The sequence below is a fragment of the Plectropomus leopardus genome, chromosome 1, assembly GCF_008729295.1.
Source record: "Plectropomus leopardus isolate mb chromosome 1, YSFRI_Pleo_2.0, whole genome shotgun sequence".
Classification (NCBI taxonomy): Eukaryota; Metazoa; Chordata; class Actinopteri; order Perciformes; family Serranidae; genus Plectropomus; species Plectropomus leopardus.
In genome coordinates this window covers 7,636,117-7,654,200 of record NC_056463.1, presented here as the reverse complement: position 1 = coordinate 7,654,200, position 18,084 = coordinate 7,636,117, and the positions used below count along the sequence as shown (strand labels likewise).

The 18,084-nt window shown below is 37.9% G+C and overlaps 1 protein-coding gene across 1 annotated transcript in view; it reads left to right on the top strand.

Annotated features, from left to right (window-relative positions):
• The first annotated feature begins 3,804 nt into the window (after positions 1-3,804).
• Positions 3,805-18,084, top strand: part of LOC121946550 (non-muscle caldesmon-like) — a 38,317-nt gene continuing 24,037 nt past the window's right edge. The window contains 2 exon segments of the mRNA XM_042491163.1: positions 3,805-4,100; positions 15,145-15,288. Coding sequence (XP_042347097.1) covers positions 3,829-4,100; positions 15,145-15,288 — 416 coding nt within the window. The 5' untranslated portion in view covers positions 3,805-3,828.

Genomic DNA, 18,084 nt, shown 5'->3' with positions numbered 1-18,084 from the left:
TTAACTGATGGATGTAAAAAGATGGAATAGCTATTGCAGAAAAATTGCCCACATTGTGTCAAAAATGAGCTTTGTTTCTTGACAATCTTAAAGTTTAGAACTTTTCTTTCTAGTGTAGTTGTATAGTTACCATTCAGATGTTGAAAATCTGTTAACCGTGGTGAATGTGACCTAAAAAGTTAAAATGTATGTGTATGTAGGCCTAATAATTATCAACATATTGATAAATAGGGAGAACGGTCCTTCCATTGAAAATCAAAGAGCTATCAGCCATGAGGTTTTTCACACAGGACAGTAACACTTTGTATGTTTTTGCGCTTTAATTCCCTGAACTGAACTCCTTCTCTGAGGGAAATATTGGAGAAAGTGTTGAAGTTGGCGGGCGGGGGCTGTGTATGTGTGTGTGTGTGTGTGTGTGTTGCTGTGTGTCTGCGTGTGTGTCTGTGTCTGTTAGAGAGAGAGGGCGGCAGCTCAGTTCGTCATCATCAGCCTCTTTGCCGAGCTGCTACAACAGTCAGACTGTGTTAAGTGCTGTGGGAGTGTAGTCGTGGCAACCGTTTTGTGGAGTGTTTGTGAGTGTTTCAAGGTCCCGGTGGGATTTGGGGGGTGGGCGAGCGAGAGAGAAAGCTGTGTGTATGTGTGTAAGAGATTGTGTAAATCAGTGTTGGCTGGAAATGCCTGTGTGACCTAATGCACATCTGTGTGTGTTGGACTGATAGCTGGAGAGTTTTTAAAGAGAAAAGTTCTGTCTTTGTGTTCAGTCTCTTATCTGAGAATCTAAACAGAGACAAATGAGCAAACAAACAAGCAGCGGCCTGGGTGGTGTCGATGGGCCCTGATGCTCTGATGACACTCAGTATTTGGAGCTGGACGGAGCCGATCAGCTCGTCACCTCCAGCAGCTGCTCCTGTTCAGAGCTGCCATATCTTATTCATAACCCGCTGAACAGAAACCAGATCCAGCGAAACTCATTACTCCTTCAGCCTCGTTCTCAGGCTGCTGCTCACATTTGAGTTTTATACACAAAGGCTTTTCTCCCCTGAACTTATGTTCTTATTTCAAGTCAGTTAACTGCTGTTATGTTTTTATGTCATCAGTATTATTATATTATTACACTACAGTCAGATGTTTTTATTTTAATTTGTTTACATGACTCATGTTTACAAGATCAATTGTGTTGTTATAAAGCAGTAATTTCCAATTCTTAATTTTTGACTGTTTTTTCTAAAATTCCTTTAAAATTAACATACATTATATTAGAAAAGTGGCCCACTTTATTTATAGTTGTCTTAATCCTATAGAAATTATCATAAGATCTGGCAGGGCTTTGCCTTCCTTTTTTTTTTGCAACAAAGGTCCTGGGCCCGAAGCAAGTGCTGCAATCTGCAGAAAATGTAAGTACATCTTTTTTTTTGTAATATAAAGGCATGCCATGCAGATTGCCTGGTCACTGTTTGTTAACACAGCATTTACACTTGGCCTTCTCACAACACTGCTTTTTTGTAAGCGTATTATTATTATTATTATTATTATTATTATTATTAGTAGTATTTCTATTATTTTTATTATTATTTTTATGCCCTTTTTAGATAGGACAGATGCAGTGTGAAAGTGGGAGAGAGAGGAGATGACATGCAGCAAAGAGGTCGAGGGTGGAATCGAACCTGCACCTACTGCAGCAAAGATATAGGTTTTCGTGTATGGGACGCCCACTCTTCCAGGTAAGCTGCTGAGCACTTCACCACACCGCTTGTGCGTACATTGCAAGCTAGTGAAAGTAAAAGTCAGCTCTAGAAACACAAATGTTTTGAACAAGCTTTGTCAGCTTGGCATCCCCCCTACACTGTATTTTTCCTGCACTGAGCCCACAGTTTTTTGTTGCTTCCTTTATATGACCAGACACACCAAACCAACATCAAAGAAGTCGTGGTGAAGAAGACAGACTATTGCTTTACCTTCACGTACCTCACGCTTTGTCTCGGTCAAAAAGTTGCACCTGAAGACAATGCAAAGTCTACAGCAAAAAGCCAACTAGGGCATGATGCAGCAGGCGCTACAAGAGGTGTTAATGCATCGCATAACTCCTCAAAAGTTGAGCGGATCATCTGAACGTTTTTAATCCACAATTCCTCTGTGAAATCGTGGACTATCACCTCCCAGAAATCCATCATGTGCTTGCCTTTCCATTAACACCTACGTTGCCTTTGATCTTAGATTATTGACATTTTGAAATTATCGCTGAAGTCTTGTGCAAATCTGTAATGGAAACCTGCTCATTAACACAAATGATTATGAATCATCTCTGCTAACAAAAACTCAATGGCTAAGAAATTCATCTTACCCAACAGGCAATAACTGTTTCAATCTCACATCTTCATGACTTTAGCCGTTTGTTTGCTTTCCTCACTTACATTTCTCATGTGCTGAGCTGATTTGCCATTTAGAGTGATTTCATTCACCGACAAGCTCAACAGTTTCCGATGCTGTTTCAACATGCTAAATTGTCCAAAGACAGCCAACAAGGGCCGACATTAATCAACAATCGATATGTCAGGACTCTTGGATGTGTGCTTACTGTCTGACACCTGGTCGCTGGCACCATTTCATTTCGTTCTGACCTCACCTGCACGCTGTGCCCAGAAACGTCCTGAGCACAGCAAAATAAGATGAAAATAAGAAAATACAGGCAGTGGGCAGAGTCTCTGCAGATAAAAACACTGCCAAACACTTCTAGTGGGTCAGAAGTGAAACTTTTGTATGAGTCTAAATGTTTTTCTTATTGTTTTTCTTAGGGGAAATTTCTGCCTAGTACTTCTTAAAGGATATTTCCCCTTTCTTTTATCTTAGTGCTTTGATATAAATAGGATGAAGGATGAAGATAAATTAGTGTATTCGATCACCTGAAACTTTAAGAGAAAAACACACAAATCAAAGAAACACCCCGGTCTTGTCTGTCATGAATTCATTTAAACTCTTGACCTTAAGTTGTTTTTAAAATGTTATATTCTCCGTTATTTATCATCTTTGCTGACTGATTAGACACTTCCAGGATTTCTCTCCTCTACCTGGAATTCAACAGAAAACAGAAAACGAATCAATTACCGAGTGTCAACTTGAACATTCAACATGTTGCTGAAAACTGAGTCAGCCATCAGGGATTATTGGGCCGACTGAAGGATGCAGCGGGTGCAAAATGTAAATCACTTAACCCTAACCCGTAACCCTATGAAACCTGAGCAAATTGGCTTGATTTCTTTAAAAAAAACATGGAAAGAAGGCAATAAGCAATGACAAAAATGACCCAAAAATTAGCAAGAAATGGGTCAAAAAGTATAAGAAAAATACCTAGAAAAAGCAAATAAGGCAGACAAGACCTGAAAAACCTTCCTTAACCGTATAATTATGATAATTATAAATATAGTTATATATTTTTTTAAAAGATATCCATTGGTAAAAGTAATGTAAATTAATAGATTCTCAGAGACTACCCAGAAGGTTTCCAACCAGGTCACTTTCTATAAGTACAGCAAAATGTATTTTATATTCAGTAAACAAAAAAGAGTTAAAGCTGTATGTTGCAGTAATAGTTGCATTTTTTAATCACAGTAAGTGACACAAGAATTGACTATTTCTCTTATGACCGGTCTCAAAATGTAAACACTGACGTACCGTCGCTGTCTCTCACTTTGGCACTCGCCTCACAGTTTGAACACTATGCATGCGTATAGTATTGTCACTGATCCACTGATATGATATCATCTTACTTTCCCCCATGGGTGAGTCACATGACCCCCGTTAGGGTGAGAGAGGGAGGGTCAGAACGCTTCAATGAGAACCACATGGAGGGAGGAGAGAGCTGCAACCAAACAGAGAGAGAGGGGCCAACGCGAGCCGCAGAGACGCATGAAGAAGAGCGAGAGAGCAGCTGAAGGAAAACATCTGAGCCTCCAGGACCAGGACCGAGGTCAGACCAGGGACCACAGGCTGCACGACAACCAGAGCCAGAATCAGGACCACAGACCAGGAGCAGCCCAGTCCACCATGTCAGAGTCCATCAGGAGAAAAAGCTCCAGCAGACAGCTCCTGCAGAACCTGATCAGGTGAGAGGAAAACGACTCTCTGACACAAAAGTTTATTTTTTAACTCATTCATGCAGGATGAAATTAGTTAATTCTGTGTTGATAAAGTGTTGCACTCTTACTCTACAACATTAATTGGACAGTTAGTTGCTTGTTACTCTGCATATAAAGATTTTTAAAACAGTGCACCTGGCAGTATCTAAAATTTTAAAATTAATTCTCATTAAGATTGCTGCAAATGGGCTTAATTTCTTTAAAAACAAAAAAAGAAATAACCCAAAAAATTGCAAATAAATTTGCAAAAATATTGGAAAATTAGCAAAAAACAATAAACAAACAAATGAAAAACAAAAAAAAAGTAAGTTAGGTTTTTTATGACCTGAAAAAATGCTTACAAGTATAATAATCTCATGTAATATTTTAAATAGTCTGTTATGGTAATAAAAAATATGTTTCTCTGAACATTTTCATAAGCTTTTTTTAAAAAAAACCCATATAATTTCTAAATCTGCTAATTTCTTGAAAATTTAAGGGAGTTTTCTTGCCGAGTTGCTTGACTTTGACCCCAAGTTTCTGAAGGAAAACCAATTTGCTCAGAGGTTTAACTGCTTGTTAAAGCTGTCCGAATGCAGCATAAGAAAAGTGATTTATTCAGTGACACACTGACACGAGGGCCACTCTGCCTGCATAATTAGCACTTTTATACTAAAGGAATTTTTTTTTATAATACCTACGTACTTTTTTTGTCTTCTGTACTGTGCTGCATTGACACTTGAATCTATCCATCTGACGTTCTATCCCACTTTGAATGCAGGACTATTATTAATATATTAATATTATATAGGAGTGTAGTATTGATACTTGTAAAACTATTGATACTTTTACCTTATTTGGATCCCCATTAGCTGCCATTAAGGAAGCTGCTACTCTTGCCAGGGTCCACACAGAACAAAACAAACATTAAAAAAGATACATAAAACAAAAAGCCTTAATAAAATGGAGTGAAGCATCTGACTGAATTGTAATGTATAGATATTAATATCCCATGCCAAGAATAAACCACAAAGAAAAACAATTACATGTTCATGAAAGCACAATGGAAGTAAACCTCAATTACTTGTTACCTCTTGTGATGTGTGTCATGGTTGCAATCTTTTTAAATTATTTAATTTAGGAGATATTAAGGCATATAAATGACTTTATTGTGAAGGGTGGGTTTGAATGAGCCAATCATATTTATTTGTGGTGGTTGTGATTTGCTCTTCTGCCTTCACCTCCACCCAGGATCCTTTGCTCTAATTTAGATTTTCTGTCTTAGTGAAAATACCAAGATGACATGAAGTGATAAACCCAAATTCCAGGCTCATAGTCATTTTAATTCTGTAAGAGGGGGATTTGGGGCGGGGGGCAACAACTAACAGGGAATGTGCAGGATTACTTGCTTTTACCTGTACTTCAACTTTAACTTTGTTGTCCTCGAAGAGAAATCTGTCATGCAGCTAAATTAAACACAGAACACACTAACTTCAACACAAAACACATTGAAATATTTAACAAATTAAATTAAAATATGTACAAATTTATGCTAGAGCCCTCCACAGAAGTTCATAGAAATGAACAATATTAACAAAATGACATAAAACCTGGAGTACATCCAACTATCATCATCCCACTTAATCATCAGCGGTTAAAACAGTTATCATCATTAACCACCAATATTATATAGCAGTCAGATAATCAGCTCACTCAGTCCGAGCACTTAAGTTTCACTGCATGATCTACACATGACAGAAAAACCAAGGTTAGAAAAATATACGCAAACTTGACAGTAGAGAGTAAATATTCGTCCTTAAGTCTTAACTTAAGATAAATATTTTAATTTCATCATGAGACTCATTATAAAGAGTTAAGTAAGTTTCTGAAAGCTGAAACGAAAATTAACTTACTCTGTTTTACAGGAACAATTGAGGAATTTTCCCATTTGTTTAATATAGACAGAGATCAGTGTAGTGGCCTTTACAAAATTTAAACTTGAAACATTTCTGCATTAGCCTCAGCATCAGCAGGTAGTGGTCCCCAATTAAGAGGGGTATACTGTGTACTCGATACGAGAACAATAAGGGACCGAGAACCAAACCATGTGGAACACCAAACAAAAGATGAGAACAAAGAGACCAATCGATGGATGATACGGTTGAGACCATTTCAAAGCCTGTGTCCAACAGCTGTTGTCTGAGGTGACTGTCGTGAATGCAGTGCTGAAGGAATACTTGTATGTTCATTACTCATCACATGTGACCTGAAATTTGTGAAGAAAACTTAGTTTTTCCAACATTTCTAGTGAACAGAGAATCCAAAATGGAGAAAATTCTTGATGAATTGAAGTCATAAAGGACCACATTTAACAACAACACTATATTTAAACATTTGTTTACAAACTCTCACACAACTAATGCAGTAGAAAGCAAGTCTCATGTATCCAGTCATATGTTCAGTACTTCCAAAACACATTAATTTTCTCTAAAACATTATAATTTAAAACATGCCAGTAAAAACAGTCTCATGCACGGCTGAGTACCGTGCCTGGACAAGTATGTGCGTTTTATATCAGTCATGCTCAGACAGCATTTTAGTAAAAATGTACGTGTTTGGGAAGCACTGAGCATACGACTGGATAATTGAGACTTGGATTAAATTGCATGAGTTGTGTGAGAGTTTGCAAACAGACGTTTTGCTATAGTTTTGCTATTGTAAACCCTTTGAAACCTGGGCGATTTGGCTTGATTTCTTTCAAAAACATGGAAAGAAGGCAAGGAGCAATTTAAGAAGAAATAACCGAAAAATGGGTAGGAAAATAATCAAAAGTACAAGAAAATAATCTGAAAATGAGCAAAAAGAAAGAAATAAACCCAAAAACCAACCAGCCAGCTCAGCCAAACAAAACAATACAAAAATGTGAAATTAAAAAAAAACAAATAAACTGAAATGACCTGACAAAAATCTAACCCCAACTTATTCCACAGACCTCTTTCATGGGTAGCAAGTGGCCAGTGGAATTATGAAGCAGTAAAAAATGTACAGTAAAAACGGGAAAATAACAGAAAATTATTAACATTAGTAAAGATAGTGCCTAAAAATAAGAATAAGCATAAATAACAGAATTTCTTCAATGTTTATGAACATCATACGTTAATAACACAATAACATTTATAAATCCACCCAAAGACAAGATAGTGGACCCAGGAGGAGTAGCCATTGCCTTTGTAACAACTAATGTGGATATAAATAAACAATAAACAATTTTACTTTTCCGTAAGACTCCCTCTTATGAAAAACATCCTGTAATTTTTCAGTCATCGGATTCCGTTTCAGTGCGATCACTTTTTTATCATATTCCTTTGTTCTCTTTTGTACCCTGATGCTTTTTAGTTCTCCAATACAATCTACTCTGGTTTATCTCCTAACAGGCACATGGAGCCCAATTTAATGTGCTGTTTTCTGTATTTGCATCTAACTACTGTTCCTTGTCGTCAGTGAGGCTCTTGTTTCCTCCGTGATCGGTGGAACATTGCTGTTCATACATTGTGACTTCACTAAAAATGACACTGAGCTCTGAGTTCAATGGCTTCTTTTATAGCTGCAACTTCCTTAATGGCCATGACATCATCTGGCAGAGTCCTGAACCCCCTCCTGTGCAACTGCACACACACACAAAGAAAATGCAGTTCCCCAGGCCTCCATTGCCTCATTGTGTAAATGGTGGAAAAAGTGATGCGTATCAGACAGATTTCCTCCATAATTTGCTCGTTTCACATTTATGCTTCGCAGCATCGCTTTAAACGTCCCGGCAAACTCTGAAGATACCTGGAAGTACAGATTGTCCTGCAGAGACAATATCCTGTTACAACAGTAGTTCAGTCTGTGAATAAAACAGAGCAGACATGCCTCATCTACAACTACTACAGATAGTGATTTCCCACCTTTAAAACTTAACGTCTTTCAAAAGAAGGCCGTAACTTGTTGCACTCAGCTGTGATCTCGACATGTCACTGCTCTATAGCTTTGCTTTTAGAGATATTTACTGCACTCTCTAAGTCCCAGATGACTTTTTTATTTAACATAATGTGCACAAGCAGCCTAGAAAGCCAATTAGATTTGCTAATTACGCTGTGGTGTCATACGTAATCGCTGCTTGGATTACGTTCAGAGGCTACGTGTTTTTGAGTGAATGAAAAGCTGCTTTCATCTTCCGTACTTGAGTCACAAAGAGGTGGTCAGAGTGGTTGAAGGGCGTATAAAGCTCAGGACTTAAACTACAGAGTGCATGCAAGATCCCGTTTGTGGTTTGGCAGCAAAAGCACTTTGGTTAAGGTTAGGAAAAGATTTTGGTTTCGACTGAGTAGCCTAATTAATAAACATGTGTCTGAAGTCACTGCTGAATTCATTAGACCAGACTATGATCTTTCCCTAACTTACCTAAGTGATGTGAGTGCCTAAAACATTACCATAAAAAGTTTAATAATGCTGGACTCAATATGTGCAATTGGTTTAATTTAATTTTACTTTTAAAATATTTTATTAAAATATTTTGATTTAAAATGGGGTTTTTTAACTGTATTTCTTTTATTGGCACAATAAAACCACAACAAGTTAAGCAACAGATTAAAACAGATTTTGCAGGTGAGATAAAACCTCCATGAAGGGATATGAAGATGTCTCACCTAAATAAACAATGCAAACAGCAATGAAGACTAAAAAACACAGACAAATAAAAAATAAAGCAAATAACTTTTTTTAATGAAATAAACAGCAGAAACATGACATACAAACATTATATAAGAAAATTAAACAGAATAAAGCTGACATGTCCCTATTTAAACTTCAAACACTACAGAGAAAATCTGCATACAGAACTTCAGGCTCCACAACTTTGTCTTCAAAAATAAGTGCAATATTTATTCTGAAATTAAGAAAATACACTTCTGCAAACCCTGGCTATGTTACATTTGTACGGTTCATAACAAAGTTCAGATTACTTGTATATGAGCTGAGTTCCTCATCAGATGAGGAAGGGATGGTTGGGGTGACATTAGAGAACAGCAGACTTCTGTTCAAAACCAACAGTGGCATTTCCTAACAAGTTCAGGACATTTTCAGCTGTGTTTGCAGCATCCAAATTGGGTATTTTAAGTTAAAAAAAATTTCTTTCTCGAACCCTAAGCACGTGTTATTTGTACCTAAACAAAAACAGTGATGTCACAACATAAAATTGATAATTGCAATGTAAAGAAACAAAAAGTTTTAACATGTCCACTAAATATGAAATATACAAATCAGCCCATTGTCATTCCAGAATCGTGAATTAGCGCCGCTTTGACTGTACTTTTGGCATAAGTTCTCAACACGGTGGATGGGTCCCACAAACAACAGACTTTGGGAGTCTGGTGTTTGCTTCATTTCCGAATTTGAAGTTTTTTTTTTTGCACCTGACTATGAACCTCCTTCCCCTAATCTGTTCCCCTAAACCATCTGTGCCAGCATGTGCGTTTGCTGATGTTCTGACGTTGGTTGTCATGTGTCATCCTTGAATGTGAGGAGCAGATGCAGAAGGATATCTAAAAGTCCAGAAAATGCTATCCAAAACAATGAAGAAAAGGGAAAAACCCAAAAAGCATAATAAGTCCCATTTAATAGAAAACAGAATCCATTTTGAAACATATTCACTGTTGCAAATTAGTTGCATATAAACAGAGACAAGGTTTGCACAAGCAACCTCACTCCCACCTTGTCAAATTCTGACGCTTGATCAGTGGCGCTTGGCGTGCACAAACGAGCACTAGCCACTCAAAGGGAGAGTAAGGCCGGTCATAGGATTCGCAAATTTACCACCCATGAGACCAAAAGTCAAGTTATTTAGATAGCGATGTAGTGTGCTGTATGTGTAGCATTTTAGCCTGTGATATATGTCCTGTGGCATATGTGACTTATCTCATGCAACATTACATGTCAGCAGTAATAAATGTGCATATTTTAAGCCAAAACATGATGTTTTTATAACCACAGACTTTTGTTGCCTAAACCTAAGGAAGTAAACCTAAAAACTATGATTTCACCTTTGTTTAAAACTTTATTTTAAAAAGAGACTGTATGCATTTAACAAACGGAAACTGCACATTTCCTGTGAAAACAGAAGTTCATTTTAAAAAGTTGCAATGTATGTAATGAGTGAACATAGACACGCTGTCCCTGAGCGTCCAAAACTGATGCTAGAGGCATACCTAGATAATCTAGTTTGATGTGCAAGGCCACTGACCAAGAGCTGATATCTGACAAGTTGTAAGTGAGAGGATATTATCTGCACAAGTTATTATCTTGTTTGCACAAAATGCCCATCTTGATGATGAGATAATCACTTGTGTGGACAAGATGTTTGATCCATAGGATGAGATAAATCAGTCTCTTTTCTTGTAAGGAGTGAAATGATTTGTATTTACTGACTAAAGCTCTTTAACATGCAACAGCACAGAAAGGTCCTTTGAGGATTTCATGCTTTTCCTCCTTCAGCCAACAATGATGAGGTCCAGACAGTTAAGCCTAATATCCAGTTGACCCAGTTCCCTCCAAAAAATTGCCTGACTGAGATCCAACATATCCCTATCGCACATCAAATTGATTTATAGCAAACTAAAGATGGACTTTGCCAATATGGCTCCTGCTACATCTCTAGTGAGTTTGATCTTATTTAGGTCACCTTCCCACATGATAATGACCGCAGCATGTTTGACTGTTTGAATCACTCGCCAGCAGCCAGCACCAGTGACAGTCATCAGACTTTTGAATTTTGAAGATTTTCTTTTTCTTGTTGATTTCATTCAGCCAAATGTTTGATGAACTGACATTGTTGGGAGAATTTGTCATATTTTTGGGTGAAGGCCTTTTCATTCAATCTACTCACTACCGGCCAACACAAAGGCAACTGGTTTGCGTGTTTAATGTTTTCTTTTAATGAGAACCAACAAGCTTGAGGCTTTGGCCTGTTTTTCTTCCATGATGCCTCTGCAGTGTTGGGACTAAATTCACATTTGCTTTTACCAGCAGATTTCACCAGTCATCGGCCTGTGCAAAATGCAAAGTTTATTTTTTTAAGCTAATATGAGGTAACTTTGGAAGATATCCACTTAATGATTTAACTTACCAACTCAGACTGCTGTAGTCTCACATTAAATCCCTACTATGCAGGATTTTCCTAAAAGCAATGCATAGACTCATACAGAAGTAATCTCTCTCAATCATCACTTATGACCCACTTGAAGTGTGTTGTGTATTTTTCTGCAGAGACTCTACCCTCTGCCTGTTTTTTATGTTCTTCTTATTCTCGGTGCTCACAACATTTATGAGTTTGCAGCCCACAATGTTCACAAGAGGTCAGGGCTTTATAAAAAGGTAGCGCTACACCATAAGCAGCATTCAAGAGACACAGCGTTGTGGGGGGAAAAAAAGCAAATATATTTAGGAAAAAAACGCCAAACGAGAGTGAATCTGGGGTTGGTTTTCTATTTCACTTTCACAGTAACCAAAAATACTGCATAGAATACCTTTTAACATGTAAACTTTAAATATAGATATAGGACTGTAGATTTTGTCTTTTAATTTAATCTCTTGAAAACACAATCCCTTCTGTCACCAAGTAAACTGGCAATGCACGGATCCTGTGAGAACAGTGACGTCATGTCCGCACTTCGCTCATGCGCATGGTGTTCTTCTATGGTGTGTCATTACAAAGTTACACCGCCAACTACAGGCCTGGCTTTCATACTACAGCGTTTTTGGTTGTTTTTGCGGATCTGTGTACACAAGGATCGTTCTCACAATGTTATAATATGACCGCAGATGTTTTGAAAAACACAAAGTACTTTTTCATTTTAAGTAGGACCGTGCTCGTCTAAACGTGGCCTTAGTTTCACATGGGACACGAACACCAGTCTCCTGGGTCAAAGTCCTGTTCTTGTTGGACACATCCCTTCTCACCTGCCCTTAGCTGACTTTAAACAATGTCTGTTGCTGTGAATGTCTAGTAATGATGCGGATGGGTGCGTTGGTTGGTTGGTTGGTTGGTTGGTTGGTTGGTTGGTTGGTTGGTTGGTTGGTTGGTTGAAAGCCTTGTGCGCCTCATATCGGTGCTAAAGAATGCCCCCAGCATCATTTTAGGGATGCCAGGGGGCACTGCCCTGGGAGTGAGATCAGACTGACCATTTCAATAATTAGACAGGTTTTAAAGATGTTTAAAACATTTGGCCATTTGGCTTAAGTGCTTTATTTGAAAGTAATATTAAAAGGGAGTGTATCTGAAATGTTGATAATTACTACTCACTGTGCAGGAAAACTATGTTTGCAAAACTAAAGTGCAGTTGGTAAAAGTTGTAAACTGTGATAAATGTTTCCAACAGACGGTACCAGCATCTGTATTCTCTTTTAAATCAGTTCGACGAACCCCTTAATCCCCCACCCGTGTAGGTTTAAACCAGTCAGACATTTTTAGTAATGGCACCACATTCTTTGAGATCTCAGCAATAACTTAAGTGATTACAGTGTCATCATAGCCAAATCATAGTTATAAACTGTAATTATTCTTTAAAAACAATGACATCATGCTTCGGAAAAACATGTTTGCACCCACCCAAAGTCCAACAACAGGTGCTCTCCCGAGATGTGTGATTTCTAATGGCTGACTGAATATTTCCAAAGTTTATTATTCCAGTTTTTTGACAAGATTTTCTCCAGACCTCCACGTGCATGACGAGATGGAGCTACAGAGGATTACAGTCTCTCTCCATCCTCCTCCTCCTCCTCCGTCTCTTCACCTCCCCCTCCCTCTCTCTTTGTTTCTCTCCAGAGGTTGAACTGAAGTGAAACAGCACAGCAGCTGGCTCCAGCTCCACCAGATGTGCTTTGACAATAAAAAGAGTTATTGTTTTTTAAGTCCCGCCCTTTTGGAAAGAGAAGAACTGAATGAGTTCTCTATGAAAGAGAAGAACAACTAATTTTTTCCTATGATTTTAAAATCCTCATACATCAACTTTTCTATAAATATCGTTCACTGTTATAGCAGAAAAATAACAAATAGGAAATGTGAATCATGTGTAGTTGGCTGCCAACATACTGCGTGGAGCAGGTAACATGGTTTTCATTTCTTGACTCGTACAGAATCTATCATCACTATATCTACCTGCATTATATCCCCCCTTCAATCTACTTTTTAGAGGTTTGGCCTCAAATTGAAATAAATCTTAATGTTCAATCACATTATGATAGAACATTAATCATGATCATGCTTCATAATTTCTCTTGTTATTTTAGACAGTCATCCAAGCTGGCACAGGATGTCAATATGACATCAGAAAGATGTTTGACAGATTTTAAATTTTAGTTGGAATGAAAACCAGGTTGACGATATTTTAGATGTCTACCGATGTGAGAATTTCTTGTTATGTGGACGTTACTATTATGATGTTTTGCAGATGTTTGGTTTTCTTCTCCTTTCAACTAACTTTTGATATTCTACATCAAGATGATGCTGGCATTTGACAGCCTGTTCTCATTCTGTTTGTGTTTGTGTTTGGCGTAAGATCCTGACGCCAAAAGCCAACTTTATGTCAGCATGATACACTGCTGGACCCATGTGCCTCTTTTGCCTAAACCTGACCATCTGTGCCATCATGTGATTTTGCTGACATCGTGGTAGCAGCATCAGATGCATTAGATTACCTTGAGCGTATAATGTAGGTGTGGAAGTCCACTGCAAAGTGGCAATATGTAATGACTTAGGATGAGAGCATGTTTCATCAGAGGTTGTCCTGACATTAAGTTTTAGTCATCTGACGTTACAACCTGAACTGAAATATCAACATCCAGCGATGCTGATCACCAGCTGGAATGTTCTTTCAATTCTGTGGAAACAAACTGGGCTCGACCTCTTCTGGTTTCAACATGAGTCCTGTACACAAAGCCAGGCCCGAAAAGAAATTGATTTTCCAGTTCGGTGTGGAAGAATTTGACTGACCTGCACAAAGCCCTGACCTCAACCCCATTTAACACCATAGGAACAAAGTGGAACGAGCCAGATCCGATCACCCGAAATCAGTGTTGGACCTCACTAAAGCTCTTGTGTCTGAATGGGGGTAAATCCCTGTAGCCTGGCTCAACATCCAGAGGAAAGTCTGAAACCAGAAATCAGAGGCTGTTATGCAGCAGATTGATGCCCATTATTTAAGAATGACGTTTTCGATAATTGCATGTAGGTGTAATGTTTGGTTGTCCACATGCTTTTAACCATGTAAGTATCTGCAGCTTTTGAGCTCCTGGAAATGGCGAGATCTGGGAGCGCTGTGCTTGACAGTGGTGAGGCAGTGGAGGGAAAATGTTGCAACATCTCTTCGACAGAAAAAAAGTCTTCCAGATTGTGTTTAAGTGGCATCATACAGATGAAAGCTTTGTGAAAGAAAAAAACATAACTTTTTTGTTGATATTTGTTTATTTTTTTCAGCTTTATTGATTCTATTTAACGTCTTAGACCATTGATTGTAATAACAGTTAATACAAATTCATTTTGTTAAACATTGGTAAAACCAACAAAAATGCATCTTTTTAAATGTCTAAAGATATCAAATATGTCACTATTAATTTGGAGAAGCGTGTATAAAAAATATGGTTTGGATTTTGGGTTTAAAGAGTGCAGTGTAAACATTAAATAGCTTCAGTTAAGAGCAAACAGACACAAAACATAAACTACATGGGATACTGCCAGTGAGTTGGAGTAAAATGACTTTAAAAACCTTTCAAGCAATTTACGAGATTAAAAACAGCAAGATTGCATGTAAAGAGGTAAATATCACTGTGAACCCCAATACTGCTGCTGACTTTTCACATATACAGGTTCTCCAGCTAAATTTTAATCCAGTTTGTCATCCTTGGAAGAGAACTGGCTCCTAAAGGATCTTAACTGAGAGTTTTTGGAGTGTGTTTCAGGAGTGTGATTACAGCTTGTTGGTGTCCATGTTGGTTGCAGTTTGACGGCCCAGCGGAGCCAGGAGGATGCGGAGGAGTTGGAGCGGGAGCGAAGGAGGAGAGCCAGGGAGACGCAGAGGGAACAGAGGAGCCCTTCCTGGCCGGAGCCGCCCCAACACAACGAGCTCTGCACACACAGCACAGAGTGAGTTCGACACACACATTTCACTCTGTACAGGCCTTTCAGCTGGCTCACTACACGTAAACATTACCTGTGAAAGCTTGTTGTAATGTGGCTTTAGATTCACCACAGTCTTAGAAGATTAACTGCAGTCTCAGTATGTAAAGGTGGATGACGTGCCTCCAGTACCCTACTGTACAAAAATGAAGCCAAAATATGTAGTAATATTTGGTGCCAGAGTCTGCGCAGTAGCAAATCTGATCTCTATCGAGTTCCTGCCAATCTTTAACAAAGCCATTGATCACAAGCACACCGATGGGCACACACAGCTTACAATCATGACCTCAGCCCCCCTCTTTTATAAAAGACTACATGACGTATACTGCAGTCAGCTGCCTATTTTCCCATCTAACGTTAAGCAAGACAGTGAATCAGGCAAATTTGAGTCCTGTGTTTTGAATTTCGAAGATGAGCTGACCGGTTTGTTTGCATGAAGCTGTCCTTGATGTTTACAGCTGAGTTTCCATCACCTGCAGTGCTGATTATAGTGGAAATGAGCTGTTTGTTTGTGTGTAATCAGTAGATCAGTTACAGTCCAGCGATGCTGCAGGTGAATAAGCTGAGAGTGCCGCCTGACGTCTCCTTAGGGAAAACAATCCTCATCTTCTGAGTCTGTGAGCTACTGAGCAGAATCACAGCACTGTAGCGTAAAATGCAGTTCACTCATCCAACAATTCACTATTCACTGGTTCAGTTATTATCTTAATGATTTTTCTTGTTAAGAGATTTAGATAATCCTAATCTACTACAGACACAGAAGTTCCATCAGCAGGTGCACAAGTTTCCCAAATTATCAATACCAGAGGTCAAACTTTAGAGCACATCATTTAGCAGAGTTGTGGTGCACAAAATAGCCAAACTATCTAAAGGCTCAGTCTGCTGCTATCAGATGACAAACCAATGGCTGAATGTTACTAATTATTTTTACTTAAGCACAGTACAAATACAACTGTGAGGTACTTCTACTTGAGTATCTCCATTTTATGCTCCTTTAATTGGGAGGCAAATATTCTGCTTTTTATGAAACTAAATTTAATTGACAGCCATAGTTACTCACTTTCCCAATCCAAAATATACAAGCAACTACTAAATTCTGATGTATCATTATAGATGGAGTTGTATAAAGTTATTCATATTAGTTCCACCTTTACCAGCTGCAGCATTAATGACTCTTTTATAGTAATGCAATTATTGTTATTATTATTATTATTATTATTATTATTTATTATTATTATTATTATTATTATTATTATTATTATTATTATTATTATTATTATTATTTTTATTTTTATTATTTATTTTAAATGAGCAATTCTGCAAAGCTACTATGTATACCTTTGGTACTTTAAGTATATTTTCAGGCAAATAATTGTGTGCTTTTACTTACTTTACTTGGCAGAGTATTTTTACACTGTGGTATTACTATTTTTACAGAAGTACAATATTTGAGTACTTCTTCCACCACTGGGATTAACTCACCTCTCAGAAAGAAAATGAAATAATTTGTATTTTAGCCATGCTTCTTGGATTAAAAATGATATAAGTGATTAAAATTATTTTGGGTTTTTTCATACTTAAATTATATGAAAATGCTGTGGCATTCCAAAAAAATAATAATTCTAACATTTTTCTTTTAATTTTTGAAGTTATATATTAACTTTGGTTAAAAAAAGGAATAAAAAGGAATTCTGGGCAAAAAGTCTTGAAAAATTTCTCGATTTGTTTTTTGCCCCATGTTTGAGAAGTTATTAATCAAATCATTAAACTTTTTTATATCTAAGCAACTATAAAAAAGGGCTACCTGGTTGCACTATCCACACCATAAAGAATAACTTTTACCTCAGCCTGTGGCTTTACATCCCACCAAATTTGTTGTTGTTGGTTGTTGTAGTTGTTTTTGAGACACGTGTTAATAGACAGACAGGACTGAAAAATATAATCATACACATAACAAAGGATCAACTAACAATCAGCTAAATTTCAGACTGAACTCAGAAGGTAACAGTATTAACTGTGTTTGCGTTGTTCCCAACAGTTTGACTGTGTGTGTGTGTGTGTGTGTGTGTGTGTGTCGTGTGTGTGTGTGTGTGTGTGTGTGTCTGTGTCTGTGTCTGTGTCTGTGTCTGTGTCTGTGTGTGTGTGTGTGTGTGTGTGTGTGTGTGTGTGTGTGTGTGTGTGTGTGTGAGTGATAGACTGCCCATCAAACACTTGAGTTTCTCTTGAACAAAACATCATCTTTTAGGTGTTTAGTTAGAGCTGATGAGATCCAGTCTGCTGATTGGAGCTGACCTGGATCGGGCAGCTGCAGTGACTCTCTGTTTGTTGTTTCCATGGACACCGTCTCCGTTGCCATGGAGTCTAAAGCTGCTGGTCCTGTCTGCCACCTGCCACCAGGCTCAACACACTGCCCTCTAGGAAACCTCTGAGTCATACCCAGTTGCCCAATAAAAAAAAAAAAATCCATCAGCAGCGACAGGAGACATTCACACCATTTAGATTTTGCAGTTTTAAACCTCACCATTCAGATCTGGATTTAGCATCTTTGGCACGCATAATGGCATTTCTTACTTTGATACAATACCATAATGACCATTGATGAATCTGGGAAAAATTGGCATTGATGGCAAAATATATTTTGTAATTAAAGCTTAAAACAATGCAGTTGGTTCTGGTGTGATGATACTGCAGGAAACTGTTTTAAATGTTCGGAATCAGTAATATATTTTTGATAAAATTATTTTTGACAATTATTTTTGGCAA